At 42.0% G+C, this 24695-nt stretch overlaps 1 protein-coding gene across 4 annotated transcripts in view; it reads right to left on the reverse strand.

The window, feature by feature from the left end:
* Window positions 1–18236, reverse strand: part of ZDHHC9 (zinc finger DHHC-type palmitoyltransferase 9) — a 31077-nt gene extending 12841 nt beyond the window's left edge. For 2 of the 4 annotated variants that reach the window (XR_006731607.1, XM_045537999.1), the window contains exons 1-4: window positions 18034–18236; window positions 16118–16418; window positions 5632–5792; window positions 1585–1743 (exon numbers count right to left, since the gene is read on the reverse strand). Coding sequence is in view for 3 of the 4 variants with exons in the window: in XM_045537999.1 (XP_045393955.1) it covers window positions 1585–1743; window positions 5632–5792; window positions 16118–16284 (487 nt within the window). In the remaining variant the exon portion in view is untranslated. Of the gene's footprint in view, window positions 1–1584; window positions 1744–5631; window positions 5793–16117; window positions 16419–17603; window positions 17673–18033 lie in introns of all 4 variants that reach the window. The other 2 variants (XM_045538001.1, XM_045538000.1) reach the window with 2 other exon arrangements.
* Between the last annotated feature and the right edge of the window lie 6459 nt (window positions 18237–24695).

Consider the following 24695-nt stretch of genomic DNA (forward strand, 5'->3'; position numbering starts at 1 on the left):
GGACTATGCATTATCAGGTTTTTCTTGCTAATTTTCTAGATTTTAAAAAGCATCCTGTTTTAATATTTATTTGATTATTAGTAGGGATAGACATTTTTTCATGTTAATGAGTCAATTATATTTCCTATTTTATAAACTCTCCATATTTCTCCTTGAATGTTAGTGTTTTTTTTTTAAAGTTGATTTATATGAGTTCTTTATAGTTAAGAATATTATTAAGGAGAGGGAATTCTTTATGAAAACCTCACATCAGACCTTCTTTGAATATCAAGTTTCCTGGTTAATTAAAAATGAGTTTTGATCTATAAAAATCCTATCTATATATAGCTAACATATAAAGCAAGATATATCTCCCAACCTTGGCCTAAAGAATTGGCTAGTACAGGCCAGGGCACAGTGGCTCACGCATGTAATCCTAGCACTTTGGGAGGCCAAGGCAGGAGGATCGCTTGAGGCCAGGAGTTCGGGACCAGACTGAGCAATATGGTGGGACCCAGACTCTACAAAAAATAGAAAAATTAGCCAGGCGTGGTGGCGTGCGCCTATAGTCCCAGCTACTCGAGGGGCTGGGGCAGGAAGATCACTTGAGCCCAGGAGTTTGAGGCTGTAGTGAGCCATGATGATACCATTGCACTCTAGCCCAAGCAATAGAGCAAGACCCTGTCTCAAAAAAAACAAAGTATAAAAATAAAGAATAATTGGCTAGTAAGAGGAAAGCAATGTCCTCAGACATGCTACATGGTTTACAGAGAGAATGTTAAAAGTATGCCTAGTGCTGATATAAGCAATTTCACATATATGCCTATCAAGAGGAATATTTATGGCCTGTTTCTGATCTTTCCCAGGGTTCAGCACACAGTAGGCAGTGATTCCAACTAAGCTACATATATGTGGATGGAAGCACAGACCCCTGCATTATGCACACATACACCTAACACACTTGTAGCAGCAGCAAAGATAGAAGAAATGAGCAGTTTGGTATCACACCTATTCCAGCTTCATCACATACAAATTACAGGAACTTACACAGAGGTGTTACACTTATTTCCACATCTGTAAAATGGGGATAATACCGATCTCACGGGGTTGTTACTTGTCTTAAATGAGAGAAAGGGAAATCACTTAGCACAGTGTCCAGTATGTAGTAGAAACTCAATAAATTCTAGCAACTTTCCTCTTCTTGCGAACAGTACTTCTTATATAGGCCTTCCTTCCTCAATACTGCCCTCCAGTGGACTAGGATTTTCCTCCCCTGTGTAAGGTGGGCCCCACATGCAACAGATCCAGTAGAGGAAAATCTAGATTTCAAAATCAGGTGAAGTTTATCTTCCCATTTACCAAAGAGGTTTTATTTTAATTTTAGACTAGGAGATATTTAAATTATGAATTGATCTACACAAGTATAGTTGATTTGCAGTTGTTTAGGAGTTTGTTTCCCATCTAAATTTCCTATCTAAATCTAGCTTGTTTCCCATCTACCTATCTTCCCACCCCCACCGATTGTTCCCAAGAATTGGTGACCACCCTGACTTTCTTGTTCGACTCAGCCTTTCCCCCAGGCAACACCCCCTTGGTTTTACTCACCCACACAGTTGTCACAGATGCTGCAATGGGAGGCCCGGGGAGGCCGGAAGATCTTACATGTATAACAGTATTTCAGTTTCACAATCTGGTTGTTTATCTGGAAGTTCTTGATACGAGGGGGTGGTCGCTGGCCCTGGGGCACCGCACCATTGGTGGCTTCTGTAAATCAGTAAGGGCAGTTAACATGACAGCTAGCCATTATTTGAGCCCAAAAGTCTCACCACCTCTCCAAAAGCAATGGGGGAAGAGGGTGATCAAAGGCTCCCTTAGCCCACTGTCTTCTCCAGGCGAGCATTTCCAGAGTATACTTTTAAGATCGCAGAGTGTCCCTCACAAAAAAATTCCACTGAGTGCCATGCAGTTCTGTTGTGCACATACAAAAAAGTGTTTCCTCAAGGTTTTTTTTTCTGAGCACAAAGAAAAACCTTCATAAAAGAAAAAATGGCTAAAAAATATACGAAATGAAAATATCCAACTTAACTAATACTCAGAGAAATAAAAATTAAAACACAAAGATACCATTTCTACCAATTATGTTAACAAATAGTAAAATAGTAAAAAGAATAAAAATACCCAGTGTTGGCAAGGGTGGACAAAGGTCATTCTTATAGCTTACCAGTGAGCAATATGGCAGCAGCCACCAAAGATTTAAATGTGTAAGCAGAGTTGCACAGCAGAAGTGTGCTGGGCCCATAAATGTGTATATTCTTTGACTTAGCAATTCTACTTCTGGGAACTTATCAAAATTATAAAGAGATATACAAAAGATGTTTATAAGGATATTCATCACAGAGTCCCTTTTAATAGTGAAAAACTAAAAATAACCTCAATGTCACAATAAGAGGCTAGTTAAATAAATTATGATATATGCATAGAATGGAATATAATGCAGCCATTTAAAATGATATAGATGAACAAACGGTGACATAGGAAAATACAATATATCACAAAATGAAAATGCATGCTAAAAAGCAATATATATAAAAGGATACTATCTTGCAAACAAAATATATGCATGAACAAAGACTGGTAATAATTAGAACTAGAAAAACAGTTATTAAAATAGGAGTAATACATGCTTATTGTAAAAAAAGTTAGAGAAAAACAAAATATAAATAAAATATAAAAATCACTGATAGTCTCTCAACTCAAGAGATATTCATACATTTTGGTATATTTCCTTCCAATCTTCTCTTCACAGATAAACATTCATGATTTTTAAAAATTTGAGATCATATTATAAATGCAATTTTATACCATGAATTATTTACCTAACATTATACTATGAACATTTCCCATGTTTAATTTTTTCTAAAACATCATTATTGGCAATATTCCATCATGTACATGTACTATAACTTATTGAAACATTCCATGTTGTTGGACATTTAAGTTGTGTATGATTTTTTACTATTTAAATGATGCTGTATGTAAAACCTTAAAACATTACAGATAAAAGCTTAAATCCCCTTTGATTTCCACCCTAATCCCAGTCCCCTACTCCTTTCCAAGAATATATTCATGTGTTAAAATTAATTTCTAAAACAGAAAGAAAAAAGAAGAGCATGTTGAAGTCTGAGCAGTAATATATGAATTTGCTGGCATTAAAATAGCTATTCATATTATTATAAAAAGATAAAAAGGAAAAAGAGGCAAGGAACAGTAGAATCCTAGTACTTTGAGAGGTCAAGGCAGCAGGATCACTTGAGGCCAAGAGTTTGGTACCAGCCTGGGTAAACATAAAGAGACCCCATCTCTACAAAAAATAAAAATAAAAAATTAGGTAGGCATGGTGACATGCATGTGTAGTCCTAGCTACTTGGGAGGCTGAGGCAGGAGGATCACTTAAGCCTAGGATTTCGAGGTTGCAGTGAGCTATGATCGCGCCACTGCACTCCAACCAGGGTGACAGAGTGAGACTCTGTCTCAAAAAAACAAAGAAACAAACAAACAAACAAAAACACCAAAAAAAATAGGAAAAAGAAAAATGATGCACTAAAAATTTTTCTACACTAATTTGTAAAAATCTGATTATTTCCTTTAGCTAAACCCTTAGACAAGTGCAATTACTGGGCCAAAGGGTATGAACCTTTAAAGCCCATATTCCTTACTGCCAAACTGCTTTCCAGACAAATTGTGTGAATTTGCACGCCTGCCCATCCACAGCATATGAGAGTGCCTGTCTTGTTGCACCCTCACCATGCAGTATAATTCTAAAAACAGAATATTTTTCAATTCACTTTGATTTTAAAAATATCTGCCATATGGAACATTTTTCCTTTTTTTGTGGAGTGGGGTGGATGCTGTGAAATCAAACAATAACAGTGTGTCATAAGTCTTAAAAGGATGGGGACAGCTATTCATTAGAGGATGATATAAGTACCAGCATGCCACCTTAATATTCCTTTGCATATGCTTTACATGAGGGCACCTGGGAGATAGAGTTCATAGTTCACTGTCCCCAGGAGGTGCTAAGGAGGCAAACAAACCACATGACTTCTTTCTCCATCCCCCACCCACAGCATACTCAGTACCCGACTGAATATAAGCTGACAAAAACTTGCTAACATAAACATACACATGAACTCAGGAATGTACTCTTCTATTGAGAGAAACATGCTAAATGCAGAGGTCACAATGTGACAGCTTGAGTCTGGGCCCCAGGCCCAGTGATCGGGCAGAAAAGAGCTAACCTTGTTAATCAAAACCTGCTGTGAGATGCAAGAGACTAGTCAACACACTGTCTTGACCCTCGGTTTCTCCATATGTGAATGGAGAGGGGACTATAAAAGAATAACCAAGATGGAGAAAAACAGCACTCACAACTCTTCCTCACTCTCACCATCTTGTCCCTAACTAACTCCAGTTCTACCAGGTCTCCCCAGAATTCCAGATATGCCAACATACCTTGCCTATGCTTTTTTCCCCACTATTCCCACCCTTACCCCACCCCCAAGTAGCTCTAGTTCACATATGTACAAATCAGTTTCTCCTTAGCTCAAATAAAACAGGTCTGAATGTTTCACAAAGCAATCTACTAAGAAGCTAGAGGAACACAGCTAAAGCAAACAAAAGAAATACAAAAGCATGGAAGCCTTCAAAGGGCCCTCAAAGAACTAAAGGCTAGCCACAGATTGGTGCTCTACTGGCATAACTTCTTAGTACCGAACTTGAGAACTATTTAGGTAGGCACTGCTATTGATCTGGTGGGCTCCCACTCCCCTTGAATTTACATCATACTGTTCTTTCCTATTTTGAACTCCCAGGATATCTCCCTCCTCTAGCCCTGGGATGTTCTGCTTCCATTCATGAAGCCACCCTGGCTCCTGGATAGTGTAGCACATCATCTCTGTCCCAAAGATTATCATCCTAAGCTACAGTCTGTACTGAACTGAGACTGCAATTGCTTCTTTTATCCTTTCTAGAACCCTCAGGGCTCCATAAGTGCCCCCTTCTCACCGTGCATGTTCTCCTTAAAGCAGGAATTTTTGGTAGGAGGTAGAGGGCATGAATGTGCTTCAGAAGATCTATGAATCTCTTAAATTACATCCAAAATTGTATGTATATGCATGCATATAAGAATTTTTTAGGGGGGAGGTTTATGGCTTTCATCAAAAAAACCAGCCCAGTGTGGTAGCTTGTGCTTGTAGTCCCAGCTACTTGGGAGGCTGAGGCGGGAGGACTGCTTGAGCCCAGGAGTACAAGACTAGCCTGAGCAATATAGGAAGGCAGACAGACAGAAAGAAATAGAGAAAGAAAGAGGGGAGTAGGGGGAGGGGCAGAGAGAGAAAAGGAAGAAAAGAAAGAAAGAAACCAAACCGTCCTCTTGGGAACAATGCAGCAGGACCTTGGTAACAAATCCTTTCTGAAATGTAACCCAATGGAAGGAAGACTACACCTGCCTTACCAAATTCACAGGATGGTCATGATCTCAGAGGGAAAAGGCTAAAAGTGATTGTTAATGTGCAACTACTATTATAGTTCCATTCTCGTATTGATTATGGCCACCTACTGCACAGCAGCTTGCCAGCTGGTTGGGAGACTCACCTATCTCCATTTCTATGAAAGCTGCTTCATCTGGTAATGCCCGAGGAATCACTCCAGGGTCACTGAAGCTGGTCCTCAACAGCGTAGCCATGGAGAAAAGGAAGAGCATGGCAGCAAACACAGGGATGGCAGGAGACAGCTGAACAGCCAGGTAGCGGCACCTGAAGAAAGTAGACAATCTAATATTTAATTATACCTACACTATGCCGATCTCCAACTGTTAACTACTGTATCAATCTGATCTCCACAACAAAACCAGCAGCACCTCAAGGGCAGGGACCATGTTTCTTACCTCTCTTGAATCACCCAAAGGTCCTAACATATGGTTCTATACATAGTGGGAGCTTGACAAATACTTCATTGATTGATGCTACCTATAATATGCAAAAGACAATCTCAAAGGACCTCCCTTACCCTGCCAACCCCAGTCCTATCAGCCTGCCGGGAGGCACATTTCCTCTGCCTCAGGAAAGGCTCACAGTTGCTAAGGACAGGAAAGCAATTGAACCTGGATTTGTAAGCACCACAGGTTGATCTCACTCTGGGGATGTCCAGGGTTTTTCACACTCACTCATCTGGCATTAGGGCTGAGCCCAGTGAGGCGGGAGAAAAGATGAGGACCAATCAGGAAGCAGGCTCACAGTGTCAGGCAGAGGGTTTCTCAGCTGGCTTCAAAACCAATGAAAAGCTTCAGGGCTCCTGACTCTGCAACATCCATTCCTCGTCTCCTTAATTAGCTCAACTAGTAGATGACTAATGACCATCAGCAAGGGAATAAGAAAATCTTATCTCCTTAGTACCCTTTCCCAACATCATGTTCACTCCCCTATTTCCTCATAATGCACCATTCCTCTTCCTCTCTGGATATCCCAACTCTACTCATCTTTCAGGTATCATCTTTGTCATTATCGCAACTACAATTTATTGAGTGTTCACCATATGCCAGGCATTGCACTAAGCTCTTTATATACATTATCTTGTTCAATTCTCACACTAAACCTACTAAGCAGATTCCATTACACCCATTTCATAGATGAAGAATCTCGGACTTAGAGAAGTCTTGCCTCCTCCAAAAGGCCTATGCTAAGCTGCACTAATCTCTCCCTTCCCTACTCCCTATAGTCCTCATTTCCAGAGCCTTGTATGATTTCCCAGCTATTTCTCAATATGTTCACTGCATCTCCCCCAACCGGACTGTGTAAGAGCAAGAAACTGGTCTCATTGGACCAAGAATGCTCATGTTCAAATTCTGGCTCTATCAGCTCCTAATTGGGTGACTTAGTTAACTTCAGTCTCCTTATCTGAAAAATCAGAATAATAACAGTACTTGATGGGGTCACTATGTGGATCAAATGCATTCATATAAATAAAGTGCTTAGAACTGCACTTGACACGTAGTAAACGCTAAGTAAATGTTAGCTGCTAACATCATGATTCTGTATCTCCCAGAGCTAAATACGAGTAAGGGTACAAAGCTATCAATAAATACTTGTTGATCTGAACTGAATTTCAAACCAAATAAATGGGAATATGTGATGAGAGTTATCACTGGCCTATTTTTATTCTCCTCCTCCTGAGGCACATTGCTCCTTGAAAACAGAGATTTCACTTGGAGGCAAACTATAAGTGGATGAGCAAGGAGCAGAGGGAGAGCAGAGAAAGTAAGCTAAAGGAAAAAGCTTACCTCATCAGCATAGGGAATAAGCAAGCTGCTATCCATTCAGAGTAAATGTTTAACCCCGGGTTGTATATCCACTGCAGTTTTGGAACAACCCCCATGAGAGCCTCCCCCGCCTCCCCACCACACACACACACAACTGCATGAAGGAATGCAAACCGAGTATATATTAGGCTAAGCAGTTTGTGATGAAGGTAAACATAGGTATTGAACCTAGATGATTTTAGTGGCTTTTTTGTTTGCTTGCTTATTTTTAACAAAATCCTTGGTCTTAGTTTGCTTTTTAATGATTTACTTCCTTCTCCTAAAAGCCAAGGGTAGGGAGAAAAACTGGGGGAAGTGAAGGATCTGGCAGCTGAGTTCAGGGTAATCAAGGTTCTTGAATATCACTAGCTTGTGTGTTATCCTCTGTTCCATTGCGTTCCTTCACTGGTACAGATAATCAAAAAGGGAATTCAGAAATGAAAATCACCTCCACTTATCAGGGACCCAAAGGACACAGGAGGAGCATGAGGCTTCCTTTCATGAATAAGCCAAGTGAAATCACCACACTAACAGTAAATAGTCATCTTCCTAGTCGCTGCCCATCACTAAGATCACTCTAGAAGACAAAGTAGAAATGTCTTCAGGATTCAAACTGCCCTGGGTATACAGTTTCCAATCAAAAGTCTTAGAAAAATCAGACCTATCTAATTGGTCACCAAAAAGAGTTTAATTTTTTTATTAAAGGGAAAAGACACAAAACGAGTAGAACAATCACAAAAAAAATTCAAAATTAATGCTGGCCCCCTGCACGGAAGGACACAAGCTTAACTAAGTCCAGTTCCAACACCTGCTTATAGGCCAGACAAAGGACAACTTAGATTTGAATTACACTACGCTATCAAGGATAAAGGTCTCTGTAATCTCCACACAGACTATCTTCTGCACCTGCTAAAACAATCCACTCTGTATGTCAACAAGTACACAACAGGCCCATTGTATTGTTCTCCTCCAGAGATGAGGCTACTGGCAGCCAGTTGTCTCTAGTGAGTGGGTGTGGCTGGGAATGCAGATGTAGGACCAGCAGGCCTTTCTACTCCCAGTAAGGGGAAACTTTGAGAGCCAGTAGCTAAGACTATTGGGAACTACAACTGGTAGCCTGTGTCATCAAAAGTTATGATTAAAAAAAACACCCCTCTAGGGTGGAGGAATTGGAGAGATGTTGGTCAAAGGACACAAAATTTCAGTAAGGAAGAATAATTTCAAGAGATCTATTTCCCTTCATGGGGACTATATTTAATAACAATATACTGTACACTTGAAAATTGCTAAGAGAATAGATTTTACGTGTTCTCACCACAAAAATAAAATAATAAGTATGTGAGATAAAGCATATATTAATTAGCTTGATCTAGCCATTCCACAAAGTATACATATATCAGAACATCATGTTGTATACCATAGATATATATAATTTTTATTCATCACTTAAAAAAAATTTTAATACCTCCCTAAATTAGTCCCATAATTGCAGTAAGCTGGAAGTCTATCTCTGACAGGAATAAGCCGTGAGAAGATTTGATGGTAATTCCCTATACTGACCTCAAAAGTCAGGGGTATCCTCAAACATCACTAATTTGTCTTAGAGAAAGACTGGATCTGTCATCCACAAACATAAGCTAATTGTTTTTGAAACCCCCTAGTGCTTTCCGTCTATATCGCTTCTTGGAATAATGATACCCATACACTTCTTGTAACAGAACTGTCCTTTGTCTTCAAAGTACCAAGAGGCTTTCCTCCTTCCAGGGGGTTAGAAGTTCCTGTTCTCCCTTGTGAGTTTTATAAATGCAACCATGTTGCAACTAAGTCTTCATTTCTGCCACCTGAAGAAGCATCATCATTTTAAGCCATCCTCTACCAACTTCTTGACCGGGCTCAGGATTCCATAGCCAAGTTAGACAACTGGACTGCCACATGTCCCCACAGGCCACATGGTGGTACTGATCAGCAGTAACCAGCAGTGCCAGGCTAGGCTTGTATGTCATGTCCCATCCCCCATCCCTAGCATGCTAGCTCATTGGAGAGATGACGATAATGACACAGACTTCAATTCACATGAGAAAACTCAAAAGAGATTCGTGAGTGGAGCTGGTAAAAAATGAGACAGATTCCACACTTCACAGACTGGCAGCTTGATTTTGTTCTATACAATACTCTAAGTCTCCCTAATAGCTTTCTTGCTATATTTTTGATCGTTTGTTCTTTTATCAGTGTAATCAATCAGCCAACAAGTATTTACTGGCCTAAGAAATGAAGAACAAGAGAAACAGGAGTTAATTTTGTTGGGGAAAACATACTAACATATAAAACAGCTAAAGAATAAGACTAACAATCAAGTGTTTGAATGGTGACTCAGACTCTAGGGACTGTAAGTGGTCAGAGAAGAGCTCTCTTGGGGAAGGTGGTGGCTGCTTGAAACTGCTCAAATAGCAGATGTTATGGATGGCTGTAAGGAAGAGATGTGTTTGGAACAGCAGAAAGGGCCCAAGGATCAGAGCCCCATGATGCCCTTTGGTCACACATGAGAGAAATAAGCCTTTGCTATAAGACCTCCCTGATATGGATGACCATCTGTCCTCTTACTATCTACTTGCTATAGACAAAATGTTTGTGTCCCCTCCAAAATGCATATGCTGAAATTTTAACCCACAGAGTGATGGTATTTGGAGGTGGGGCCTTTGGGACATGATTAGATTACCTAAGGCTCCACCCTCATGAATGGGATTAGTGTCCTTATAAAAGAAACCCTGGATAGCTCCCTCACGCCTTCCACCACGTGAGGACAGAGGGAAGATGGCCATCTATGAACCAGAAAGCGGGCCCTCACCAGACACCAAATCTTCAGACACCTTGATCTTGTAATTGCCAACCTCAAGAACTGTGAGACATCAATATCTGTTATTTACAAGCCACTCAGTCAATGATAGTTTGTTATAGCAGCCTGAACAGATCAAGATACCATCTCTAGAACACAATAAACATGTAGAACCACTCATAAGATTGTTCCAAGGTTCTTCTAGTTCTTCTAATGACACTCAGAGTCTGCTGAGACGGAAAAAGTTTCCCTTAACACTAAAAACATAATTTAAAATTAGCCTCCAAATTTACTGCTATGCGAAGGTCAGAGAAAAATGTACAACCTTCTTTTGCTCTAATAGCAATGAAGAAAATTAACCAAACAGGGACATTTTCAATTCTAAGGTGATAAGCCATCCTCTCACAGAGGAGGATCAAAATCTCTATCCAGGCAAACCTTCTCAGTAGTTGCCACATTTCAGTTATAATAACAAAGCTCAAATTTTAATTATAATATACCCCAGTTCAAGAACTTAGAACTATTCCCTGCTGCCTACTATATTAACCACCAAACTCCACAGACCAATATTCTGAGGTTCTCCATTAACTGGCCTTATATTATCATCATCATAAGGCTCCTGTCTTCTCACTGCTCTATTGCAGAAACATCCCACTAATTACCTTGAATTAGCTCACTTCTTGCTATTGCAAAAGGCATAAGGTGCCTCCTTTGTTCTTAAATACATTACCAGCTGTGGCATCTCTGAGGAGGAAGATTTAGGAGGTCTCTTCTCTCCCTCAATAAACAGCTCAACTGATGTCAACATGGTGAGGGACATCCCTGTTCTTTCAGCTCGCTTTTCCCAAAACAGAGGATAACTATACCCAATTAAAACTCATTCTCAAAAGATGGTAGAGGCATTCAGTGGAGACTGAAAGTGTGAAACTCATTACTACAAAAGGTAGTAGAGGCTAAAAACATACAGGGAAATTCTGAATGACAGAACCATAAAGAATTGTTAAAGGGAAGCAATCTGTTCAGGAGACATAACCCAACACTTCCTCAGAGAACATGCTTTATCAGGAAGTTAAGTTTAGCTAAGTACTATAAAAAATTGATATCAAAGAGGCAACTATGCCTTTCTAAAGCTGTCATTTGGTTGGCCAAGTCCCAGATAGAATCCTAGACTAGATGAAGCACAAGACTGACCTCCATAGGGTAATTCTCCAGAGAATGCTCTCTTGGTTAGAGATCACAATAAAGACACTTTTTCCTACTTCCAATCTCACCGAAGGATACTCTACAGAAAACTGGACCTTGTCACTACAGGGGCTAACATTCTACCATGTCAAAGTTTGGCTTTGGTCTACATAGTCGTCCTATGTCTCCTCAAACCCGGTAACTTCATATTGTCAGATCTACTTTTTCTACTCCATCTGTCTGCAAGGACATGATGCCCCTTTCATCACAATAACCCACAGAGTAACAAGGTAGGGAGCACACATTGCTCAATTTTTCTCTGAGCCATCTTCACCCTAGCAGCAGGGACTAGGAGGTGCCAAAGCAGTAATGATTCCTTGTTAACTCATAAAGCTCCTTACATTCTAAGTTCACATTCAGAGAAGGGTTTCCCTGTTCCTGCAAGGCTACCAGAATGCCATGCTGCAATGCTGTCAGTTCTCCACGAAGACACCTACATTTACTAGGAACATGAGCTTGGGAGACCCAAATAACCTAGATGACACTAGGTAACACACACACTAGCTCACAAGAACCTGGAATATGCTGGTCTAGCATTTGGGTCTGCTAAAGCATGTGCATTTGAATGTCTTCAGGATTCCATAGCCAAAAGGTAACAATGAGATAAAAGGTAGTACCATATAGAGACACTGGCTGGCCAACCGATATTGATGAAGTAACCTTATTTCTGTGGGCCTGGTTTCCTCTCCCACAAAAGGATGGAGATAGTCTCCAAAGCCTCTTCCAGCTCTACCATCCTATGATTCTGTAAGTCAAGATCGTTAAATTTTAAGTTCATCCAGAATGTTTTAATTCAGCAACATATATTTGCCACCTACTCTATGTGAGGCCTGGTAGAGGGCACTGCAGGGGCTACACAGCCATAGCAGATAGTCCTTGACCTTGAAAGGGATCACATCTAGCTGTGGGGGACAACAAGTGAAAAATGTTATCACCATAGAATTCCAAAATATAAGAAATGTCATATGATTATTTGTTAAATGAGTGGTAGGTAAAATAGGCCCAATGAATGTAGAAATTACTAGAAAGTTTTCAAGAAGGAACACTTGAAAAAACTTGAAAGAGAGGTAGAATTTGGATAGACTAGGAGAATTGGGATGATTGATTACTAAGCAGTATTACAAAGCTTTTTTCAGTTCATCCAATTCAATGACTCTTCTGCCAATATGTACATGAAACGCTCCCATAGGGACCAGTCCAACAGAAATTGGTCTGACAGTGCTTTGATACAATTTCCTCCATATACGGCACAGAGAGAGCATAAGCACTGATCACAGCAGCAAGCTACTTCTATTTCAGGGTTAAGAGTCACAAAGTCATTCTTGCCACAAGAGAAATCAAAGGACCTTGACCCCACTAGTGGTCTGGTCAGAAAGTTAAAAGAGAAAGCCCAGGAAGCCAATTCCAGAAGACAATACACTTAGTCCTTTCCCTAGAACCACACTTTATCAGAAAGTTGAGTTTGACTGAATATCACAATAGCTTTGGAGTAGCTGGACAGCTCACAGGTTGTCAGTGTCATTGTGCTATAGTGTCCTGACATTCCAAGCCAAGCTAGTATCTATGTGTTCATCACACAAGCTGGACAGGGCTTCAGCAAAAAGGACTGAAAATGGTTCGTGCGCTGAAAGCTGAAACTAACATACACACTCACATTTCCTAAATACCTCACGCTAAGAATTAATTAGGAAATCTTTTTTCTTTAAGCATTGTATGATTTTCACTCTGCTTTTAAATTCAAATATATTTATAATGAATACACTTATACTTAAATATAGCCACCTACTGGTAATCTATACTCTCCTTTTGTGTGCATTTGAATCTTCCAATCAGATACTGAGTTAGACAGAATTTCAGATTCCTGGAGTTGCAAGAGGCTTAGTGAATATCTGGCCCCATTTCCACCCTCTGACAGCAGCCCTCAGAGATAGCCATCCAGCTTCTTCTGAAACACTTGGAACAATACCAAGCTAACTGGCTCCTAAGTGGACAACCTTTTTTGTTTTATGTATTCAACCTACTGTCTAGCCACTGAAAATTACAGGTCCCTCCTTTAAAAAGTCTTCCAGAAGATCTGTAAAGGTAAAATCCAAAAATAAAAGGATATCCACTAGCCCTACTAACACTGCATGTTTTTTCATTAAGGGGCACCCACAAGCCTGACCAGATTTCTTAAGCCATCTGGCTGTCCCAGAGCTGTGCCATGGGCAGCTATAAATCAACTCACACTTGTTCCTAAGTACCTGCTGCAAGTAGGACCCTGTTACTAAAATGTAGATCCAGATGTGCCTGAAGATTTGGACTAGCTTCCCACCAGGCAAAAATGTAGCAGCCAGAGGATGTCGAATCTATGCTCCCGGACAATTTAAGAATGAAAATAGACATCTGTTTGTCTATTCAGACACCCTCGCCTGCCTGAAGGCAGGGGGCTATATCAGCTGATCTCCTGAGGTCTCACTAAGTTATAATACTAACAAGGAACCCCATATTCTGACCCCGAAGCCCTACATCCCACTATGTGGCTGGTAGTAAGTTATAGATTCCAAAGAAAAAGATCAACCAGAAAGAGACGTCATTCCTCAGAAGCATGCTAGTATACCTTGCACAGCCTGTCATTGGCTAGGCACAACACAGCCACTACCTGGAGTGTCTATATATGACAGACAGACAGACAGACACACACACACATACACACACAGATTCCACCATTCTCAATAAAAAGGATCCATCATCAGGGTCCTCTCCTCCTTGGTCAGATTTATACTTCCCCACCCCACTCCTCAGCTAACACATTTACTTCCTTCTCCCCTACTCCTTCCCCAGCCTTACCTTCAAAAATATTTACTCTTTCACACAGACAGCTAGAACTGAGGGCAGTTTTACAAACAACCTTGCCCTTCATATCTGAAGGCAAAGCTAACAAATAACTTTGGGAAAAAAGTCATCTTGGTAGGAAACTCAGCCTATCTCTGTCAAACAGTAACTTGGCTAATTATAAGCTTCATCCCACTGGCAGTTTTCTTCAGGGGCCTTCAGGGGCCTAAATATAACAGATCCAAATAAGATTCTCTCACTAGCTCCTAGATACAAAAAGGGTCAAACAGCAATAGCTCCAAATTCCAGGTGGCCCTGGCCAGTCAAACCAGAGGTTTCCTGGGCCCAGAACTACCAACTCACTCAGAGCCTAGAAACAAGGCTCATCTGTGTTTTGAATGGTTCCAATCATAAAAATTTAACCACAGAGGTGGAGGGAGGACAACAAGGGTGAAAGAGAGGAAGAATGATAGAGAGAAGAGTTCAGCTCTACACTTCCAGAAAGAAGCAAGGCAGGAACAAAGCAAAGCAAACTTGGAGAGAAGGGTGAGGAGAAGGAAAAAAGAGTCTAATGTTCTGCATATGCCTACCTGACTACACATGCTCACTCATACCACACACAAGCACACGCACACACACACACACACACACACACACACACACACACACACACACACTCAGACATGAAACTCAAACTGGAAGGCAGCTAAGAAGCCTTCTGTAATCTTCATGACTTTGCCAAATACTTCACAAAGTCAGCACCAGCAGCAGCAGCAGCAAAGGGGGCCTTTAACAAAGAGCTCCTATGACCTTACTTTCCCAGCCCTGTTATAAACTGGGCGCCCCCCTTCCCCTGCTGTTACTTAAGCCAGCTGCAACCATCAAAAAGTCTGGCAAAGAAGCCTGAAAATCACTCTGGATGTACTGGGAAAGCCTGAAGCCCTTACAGAAGGACAAAAATGAGCCCCAAGGGATCAGAGCTCATTTTAATTACCCAGAAAGGCTGGCCAAGGAGCCCCCTCCTACCTCTCATGGCCACACCCCTGCATGGGAGCTCCATTTCCAGGTCACCCAGGTACATACACTATAGCAGGCTCACATCAGGTGTGGCTCACAATTGACACACACACCTCTTGGCTCCTCAAGGCCCTCCGCACAGTAATCTCAAAACAATTAGCGCTGCTCCCATCCCTAGAGTGTAGACCATTCTCAGCACACCCAGTTGTCACGCCACAGTGCCCTAGAATCCAACTGGCCACCTCCCTAGAGCAGTGACCTACACAGACTTCAAACAGTGGCTCTAGTACTAGTTATCACATCACAGAAAAAAGTAACTCCAAGGCTGGTATCAGGCATACACAGAATAGAGAGTTGTTTATGTTGAGCGATTTTGACGGAAAGAAAGAGCAAGTCACTTTTAGTATGCCACATACACAGCTAATCTGTGGTACAGCTGAGGCTGAAACCAATCAGCAGGTTCCCAATACAGCTGGCTTTTCAGCTAGCTGAGAGCTGTGCCCTATGGAAACAGGACTCAGAATAACAGAAAAGGCTTGGGAGGAGTGGGGAGAAGACAGTTTGTCACTAAGCTCTTAAGGAGACCACTAAAAGTTAGAGGAGATGAGTCATTAAGACAAACTCTCTTATTTCCCAAGTTTGTCAGGGGTAGCCCCAAATCGGTGCTATACAATTAGTATCAAAGGTCTCAGTCTTTTTAGGAAGCACATACTCTGCTATAACCACAAAGCAATGAATTCAGTTGACATGACCTATAGACATTGCTCAAGAAGACAGTAAAAGTCACCCAAGGAATGGTCACAAACTCCCCAGAAAAAAAGTTCTTCCCTTGGACCCAAAGTAACCATATCAGGCAACTCTACTCAATGGAAACTTACTCAAAGGCAAAGAAGAGCGTACATGTCCCCAGGATGAGGAAAAGGGTCAAGTAGAAGATGCCCTTTTGTCGGGCCATCATGACGCGGCCATCACAACAAAAGGTATTCCTGCCTGGCAGTTTCTCCCATTTCCGTGTCACCTTCTTTCTCACCACCATCACAGACATGGTTGGAATTCCTGGTCCAAATAGGCTTTGTGATTACACAAGAGAAGAAACAGAGGCTGAGCCCAGCTTTGAAATCACGTTGCCTGCTATTGCAGCCACTGGGTCAAACATCATCAAAAGTCCAATTTCTGGTCCTAAAAGAAAGCACAAAAGAAAAAAATGAGGCAGGAATAAGAAAATGCAGTTCAACCCTCCTTTGTCAGAGGCAGAAAGATGAACACTGCCTGAGGGGGTGGGTATGGAGAACTGGAAAAAGTTTATTTCCAATCTGTGTTTGTCTTCTAAAAGGAGAAATGATTAAAGTTTCTTTAAAAAAAAAAGAGGGCTAGTATTTCTTCTTAAATAAACCTCTGTGCTTCCAATCTAATATTGACGATCTGATAATTCTAGAACCTTGGAACTAGAGAGGACTTTATAGGTGACTGTCCCAACTACTTTCTTTTGTACATGAGTAAACTGAGGACCAGAGAGAGGAAATAACTTATCCAAGGCCACACAGCAGCAAAAAACACATCTGCTGACTTCCAGTCCAGGGCAGGTTCCACTATGCCACAATGTTCTTCAATCATCATTAAGAGGACTCTAAAAATAATACTGGGGTTTCTGTCTTTATGGAGCCTCCCTCCTCGTCTCCACTTCTTCACCTTCTTTCTTCAATTAGCCACTCAGATATGAATCATAGCAGGGAACAAGTCACCCTCTGGCAGGGCTAGGAGGTTCTGGACATTCTGTACACAGACATACCTCGTATTTACACAAAACAGATTTCCCCTAATCAAACCCTCTGTAACTTCCTGAGTCCGGGAAATGAAACAATCTTGCTGGTCTAGTCTAACATTTGTGGGAATCTTAATGAAACCACATCATAGACCTGTAGGTGAAAGGCTGACCTAAGCAGGAGAGATTGTGGGAGGATTAGTGACTGATGATGGGTGGTTTGTGGGGGGATGGGGGGATGGCAGCAGCTAAGAAAAGTCATAAGGGCGCTTTCTGGGACATTTCATAAGTACCATCTCTACTTAGCATCCTGGATTCCCAGGCCTAGCCTTTCTCAGCCACTGCCACCCTTCTCCTCCTCTCAGGTGTGGTGCTATGGCCTCTATTTACTGACACCACATGCCCCACGCTGGCAAGACCGAGGCGGAAGCCAGCAGCCTGACGGAGGGAGAAACAACCGACTGGAGATCATTCCCGAGCTGGAGAGGGCAAGGGTCCAAAAAGAGACTAGGAGCCGAGCAGGGAAATGAGAAGGAATAAGGCTTTGGGAAGGGAAAGGGGACTCAGAGGTGCAGGGAACACTTCCTTTGTGTAAAACTAACCTGGAAAACAATCTCCTCCTGATAAACCGGCCCAGCGGGAGAAGAGAGACCAGGAAGGGGAAGCCTGGACTGGGAGAACAAAGATCAAAATCCGACGGGAAGCAGCGACCGGCCCACCAGCCGGGGGCCCGAGCCCGAGTCCGGGGCCGGGCCGCGGGTGCGGCCTCAGGAGGCCCGCCCTGCCTCCGCCACGCAACGGACCACCGCCCCAGGCAGGTTGGGACGCGCGCCACATCCACACGCACACGCATCCACACGCTCGTACACACTCACACACGCCCCGCCACGTGTAGTCACCCCGGGCCAGGGGCTCCGTGGCTGCCGAGTTGAGAAGGGCGGTGTCAACGTCCCCGCGTCCCGGCGCGGCTGAAGGGGAGGCAGCCCACCATCCAGCCAAGCCCAGGAGACCCCCACCCCCACCCCTTGTTACCTGAACGAGGGAAACCGAACTCGGCCGGCAACGGAGGGCAGGAAGTGGACCGTCTCAGGGGACCGCCGTCGGCCGCCAAAGGTGGCAGCGACTTCTTCTCCCCAGCCAGGAGGCTGTCTCCTCCTGACAGGGGGCCCCTGTAGTCGGGGCCCTAAACCAGCTGTGGCAACCGCCCACCGCTGGCCGAATGGAACGCTCCTCACGTCACTAGGTCGCTCCAGTAGTTGCTCGCCCTCCATTGGCTGATAGGCCTCGGTGCCTCCGCCCCTGCCGCCCCTGCCCCGCACTGCCATTGGCTAGCACGAACGCCACTCAACGATGACTCCGCCCACTCCCCCACCCATCTCCCTGCTACATGCCCACCTGCCAAGCTAATGCCAGCCTCTCTTTGGGGTCTGGGCGCCAGTATGTGAAGTGTAGCCTTCTGTTAATATAGTTACACAGAGACGGAGGTGAAGGATAGTGCCGATGGGACAGGGAAGGGCGGGGATCAGCCCCCCCCTTACACACATACATGGTGAGATGCTGAAGCAACACTAGCTCACAGATCCAGGTGCTCATCCCAAACTAGGTCTGCCCTGGGCCTCGCCAGCTCTGCTTGATTAAAACCAGCCAAAACTCGAGATTTTACTCTTTATCAGCATAAAGACAAGTCCTCTGCCTCCCAAGTCCCATTCAGTAGCCGGGCCCCCACCTCTATCCAAGTAACCCTGGCCTGCATCCCTAAGACTTTCAGATCAAAACAAACAAACATAAAAAGGATGTTAAAAGGGATAACTGTCCCCAAGAACTTAGAATCATTTTGCAGCACCGTAAACAAGTAATTGGCATTAAAGAAGTTAGAGAAACTCCACGGAGAGGACATAAACCCTTCCACGTTAGGTAATGAAGTAAAGATTACCAAAAAAGTTGTAAATTTCTATTAGATTTGAGGAGCTTATGATAATTCAGAGGGGAAGGAATCCAAAGCAGAATTCTCACCGACCAACCAGATTGATTTTTCCTTCTGCCACCTCTCTCTGTGCTTACTGTCATCCTAAGCCACTGCTACCGATCCAACTTGAGTGAGTTGCATCCTTTAGAAAGAAGTTTCAGATTGGAGTGAGGAAAGAGTTGAGAACCACAGTATTATATTTTAGGGTGACTTTAAAAGGCACTGGGTCTGTTTCCACTAGTATGGCTCTTGCCTTCCAATGTAAGAGAAAACATAACACTGAAGGTGGCCTCTCCTTACCTGCCATACTGTTAGAAGAGAGTGCCTACATTACCAGCCTAGTTTTCCTAAGCTTGACAAAAGTTTCTCTAGAGCAAGGGTATTTGGAATCAGTACAGAAGAGACTGCCAAACCTCTTCCTGAGGCAGTTTTTTTTTTGTTGTTGTTAGTTGAAGGACCATATACATGGTTAAGAACTATTTCTCCTTAACAGTATTTGGGTCCCACACGATATGAAACAAAAAACTACATAATGATAATTACATTTGATACTTTCATGGCAACCTTCAATCAAAAATTTAGAAGGATTAAAAAAATCACTAGGTAATTCTCTTATGAGAGAGATGTGTTATAATTAATTTGTAGAGGAAAGTATGTCTTTATAAAGCTTCTATTTTTCCTTAGCACTTAGGCTGATTATAATCATTGGTTTATTCCTTATGAAGTGTATGATCAGTATCATTGCCTCCAGGTCTCCCCTTTGAATTCTGCAGGGTGCTGGTATTGCACACACTTGGTATGGAAGGGAGAGGAACTTCTCCAGCCCTATGATCTCTCTGGATTTCCAAGTCTGTGTATATCAGATGCTCTTGGAAATAGTATGATCACCCCAGCTGCCATCTTTCTGACTGTGGAGCAGTCAAAAATAAGCCTCCACAGCACCCAAACATACTTTGTCCATAGCTCAGGTGCAGGTGAAGCCTGGAGAGTCCTGGAATCGATGTGTCACAGCAACACATTCCTGAACTCTGCCCCTCCCTGCTCTGGGTCACATTCCCTCTGGGATTAAGTGGCTATGTAAGTCAGGCTTGTTTTATTACAATCATGCTCAACACTAAAAGAAAAATTTTTTAAATTTATACGGACAAACATTCCATAGCACTTTCTTCTATGTAATTACATCATTTTATACAATCCTTAAAGTCTTAACACACACACACACACACACACACACACTAAATTGTGGCTATAAAGTGAGATGATTTTTTTTCCTTTTTTCTTTTCAACAAACCTTCCTCTTTATGCTTCCAAATCAGCATTGGCTCTTTTGAAGGGGAGTTACAGTCACGTGATAAGCACTGGAAACACCACGAGAAGCAAGGTATAGCATTCCATTTTATAAGATGGCTCATTGTGCTATACCATATATTCTAGCATGCTTGTTTCAAAATACCTGTCTCCATATTTATGCTTTCCGTGTGTGTGTGTGTGTGTGTGTGTGTGTGTGTGTGTGTAGGTGTAAAGTACTGTTTGGAGGGCCTAAGATCCTGAGTGCCAGGACTGGGCTGGAACTTGCCTGTTAGTGTCATTCTAGAGACTCCCTTTGAACCACCCAGAGACCACACCCATTCAGTACTACATCCAGAGACACACACAAAAAAATCAGTCCCCATCCTGCATTCGAGCTCATGATAGCTCTTTTTTCTCTATGTTCTCTATCCTCAACCCTATCATGTCCCCTTGTCCCCCTGCCTACATACATGTCCCTTTTCACCCCACCTACCTGACTTACACACCTCTTCCTACTTTCTGTGTGTGTGTGTGTGTGTGTGTGTGTGTGTGTGTGTAGAATGAATTGATGAGCAAAAGAAAGAACCATGGAATGCCCTACCCACACATAACCAGCCAGTATTCTTAAGCAACATCTGTTTCTCTGAGGCCTGGGCTGCCATCACCAACATAGAAGAGGCACATGGTATGTAGTGTAGAAAGCACATAAGCCAGGCAGACCTAGGTTCAAATCTTGACTCTGCTACTTAATAGCTTGTGTAACCTTTGGCAGGTAATTTATCCTTTCTGAGCCCATTTCCTCATCTGTAAAATAAAGCTAAAACCTACTTCATTGAGTTATGGAGGGGATTAGAGATAATGTACGCTAAATATCTGGCATGGAGGAGAAACACAATCAATCTGTTATGTTATGATGGCATCTCCGTAACTGCCCACTGCCACCTTCCTCCTTTAGCCACACTGCTGATGGGGATTGAGAGGTAGGAAGAATGAGACCCATTCTTCACTTTGTAGAGCCCATGTCATCCATGTGCCACCATATCTTCATAGCCTCTAAGTTCATCAGTGACTGTAATCCTTATCTCACTGGCAGCTTGGTTTGCCAGAGTCCCCCACACTGACTGGGAAAAGCTTGGGTAGTAATCTTGTTCTAGTCGAATGGCTGATCTTTAGCACCACCTTCTCAAGTGAATCCTCAATATTGCTACCACATTATCTGTTGCAACAGATGAGAGAGAAATGGAATTGCTTTCATTGAGCTTCTCCTATGTTCACAGCACTGTGCTGGGATTGTTGGCTCCTCTCAGAAACTGAGCAGCACCTTAAAGATGCCAGTTCAGGAAAGCCAAACATACAGAAAGCCTGATAAAAATGGCCTAGGGTGGCAGGGAAAGTGTTCATCATAATGCAACTGGACTGCTCAAAACCGAGCCTCTGTTTCTGCCTCTGATGCCTGGCTTCTCCTGCTGGTTCAAAATTTGGCTTCAATCTCTAGACTGTGGATTTCTGATTCCACCTAGAATGGCTTTAGGTGCTACTGAACCCTCAATACTAACCCTCTCATTAAACAAGAATCATAATAACAGCTATAGAGACCATTTATTGAGGACCTCCTCTGAGCCAGCGATTGTGCTAGGTGCTTTATACAGATTACATTCCCAGATTATGGTCTAAATGATGTCCAAGTGAGAGCATCTGATACTGACCTGGCACAGCCCTAGTCTCTGACTCTGCCCACCCTCTCATTCCAGGAGCTGACTTCGAGAGATTGTGTAGCCCAAAACCATAAACCGGTTTATCAGTCAATTGCTAAGTATGTACTGAGCACCCACAGTTTGCCAGCTGGTGTATGGGAAATACCAAAGAACTATGTGACATGGTCCCAGCCTCCAAGGAACTTAAACTATTCTAAGGGAGAAAAGACAAACACCTGTGAAGTCATTAAAGATAAATACAAGGCTGGGCGCGGTGGCTCATGCCTGTAATCCTAGCACTCTGGGAGGCTGAGGCGGGAGGATTGCTCAAGGTCAGGAGTTCGAGATCAGCCTGAGCAAGAGCGAGACCCCCGTCTCTACTAAAAAATAGAAAGAAATTATCTGGACAACTAAAAATATATAGAAAAAATTAGCCAGGCATGGTGGCGCATGCCTGTAGTCCCAGCTACTCAGGAGGCTGAGGCAAGAGGATCGCTCGAGCCCAGGAGTTGGAGGTTGCCGTGAGCTAGGCTGACGCCACAGCACTCTAGCCAGGGCAAAAGAGCAAGACTCTGTTTCCAAAAAAAAAAAAAAAAAAGATAAATACAAAACAGTGCAGAGTCAAATTCTCAACTATGCACAGCAGAGTCTCCAACTTCTTTTTTTTATTATTTATTCAGGATATTATGCCAGTACAAACATTTTGGTTACATGTAATGCGTTTGCCCCCCCACACACAAGCCAGGGCTACAAGGGTGTCCCTCCCCCATACAGTGCTGGTAGAAGGGTAAATTATTAAAAATCTTTCAGCAGAGCTGTTTGGCAGTATCTCTTAATAATTTTGCATTACATCACCATTGACTGAACAATGCTACTTCCATCTAGAAATACTAGCACAAATGTTCAAAGATATATGCTCAGAGATGTTCACTATAGCATTGTTTTTAATTGCAAAAATTAGCAAACAAAAAGATTGTTAACTACTGGACTTCCATATAGTGGAGTACCATACAGCCATTAAAAATAATGAGATGTACATTACAGAAAAGAGCAGACCATTGCCTTCCTGTATGTGTGTATATTTCAATGAAATTTTTACATTAAAATATTTTCTTTAAAAATTAACTCTGTAAGTGCTGACATGCAAGTGTCCCCTATATATTAAGTTTTAAAGGCAAGTGTCTAAACATTTTTATAAAATTTATAAAAATCCAACATTTCTAAAACAAAAATAATTTTGTATGTGTATGATTTTATATATGGATACTTTAAAAGTCTGGAAGAATATTTACAAAAAAGGGGTTACCTCTGGGGAATGGGGATAGTGAGGAAGCCTTTAAGTTTTACTTTATACACTTCTTTAATGTCTGAATTAGTTACGAGGAGCATGTATTAACTTTAGTACTGAAGAAATAAATATTCTAAAAATTATCATAAGACTTGTATACCTCTTGTTCAATATGGCAGAATGACCACATGCAATTTTTTTATCACCTCTCCCTCCTACGACACCATTAGAATTATAGTACAGGGATTGGAAAAGTATAAGCTCAAAACAAGGAAGAGAAGAGGGATAGAAGAAGACAATATATTTCACAAATTTCTGGAAGATAGAAATTGGAAGGAAGGGTGTTGACTGAACACACAGGGACTACAGCCAATTAGGGAGTCAACCAGTACAGAAACACTCCATAGAGAACATAGAAGGAGGACTCCAGGAAAAAGGGAAGTTGGCAAAAGAGATGGCACAATTAAGAGCTAGGAACATTGAGGGTACAATAAAGGCACAGAATGCAAGAAACAAACAAAAGGGGGGCAATAAAGAAATGCCAGGAAAAACAAAAGCTACATAAAAAGTTCGTGGATCAAATGTGAAGACTTGGTTTTAATTATACAGGCAGTGGGCTTCAAGAAGAACAGAATTTATTCTGAACAACAGACAAAATGAAGAAGCTGGAAGATAGCAAAGATACGGTAAAAAAAAATAAGTATATATTTAGTCTATTCACAACAACTAAAAAAAAAAAGGTAATCGGAAATTGAAGGAATTTTCAAAACTGTCCAAAAATGCCATTTTTCAACAATGAAGGCAGCTAGAACATGGAATGATATAGAACAAATTGATGGAGGCTGGGACACTGGAACTATAAAAAAGAAAAATGCAATCAAAGCACATCCTTTAGTTTTACACTGAAAAATATTTATATAATTATAATAATGTAAACCCTATTGGTTTGCAATTTTTGGAAGATAACCTAGAGACAAATGATAGGAAACTTAGTTATGATTACAAAGTGTAAAGTAAATGTTAACAAATTTAATGTGAAAGCATAGCTTACAGAAGTTGGCAAGCAGACAGAATTAGGGGAGGTGAAAGGATGTGGAGAGGCACGAATAATCTAATTTTAGAAAGTGTACAATCAAGAGATACTATATACAGATGAACAAGAAATAAAGGTTTATATGCCTTATATAAAAGCTCAAAGATAACCAAAAAGACATACAAACAAATGACACACATTAGAATGGTTGTCTGCGGGGAAGGGAGCTACGCAGAGGAACTAAAAATAGTGATGTATTAGGAGGAAAAGAGGGGCAGTGCTACGGTGGAAGTGAGCTAAATCCCCATCTGTCAGAGCAGGAAGTCAAGAGATGATGATGTCTAGAGCTGGTAAACCAAGGAAGGATTTAGAGAAAATGGATTGTTGCAACATCTGCCTTACTGGTCTCCCTGCTTCCACCCT

Source organism: Lemur catta, chromosome X (genome assembly GCF_020740605.2).
Source record: "Lemur catta isolate mLemCat1 chromosome X, mLemCat1.pri, whole genome shotgun sequence".
Lineage (NCBI taxonomy): Eukaryota > Metazoa > Chordata > Mammalia > Primates > Lemuridae > Lemur > Lemur catta.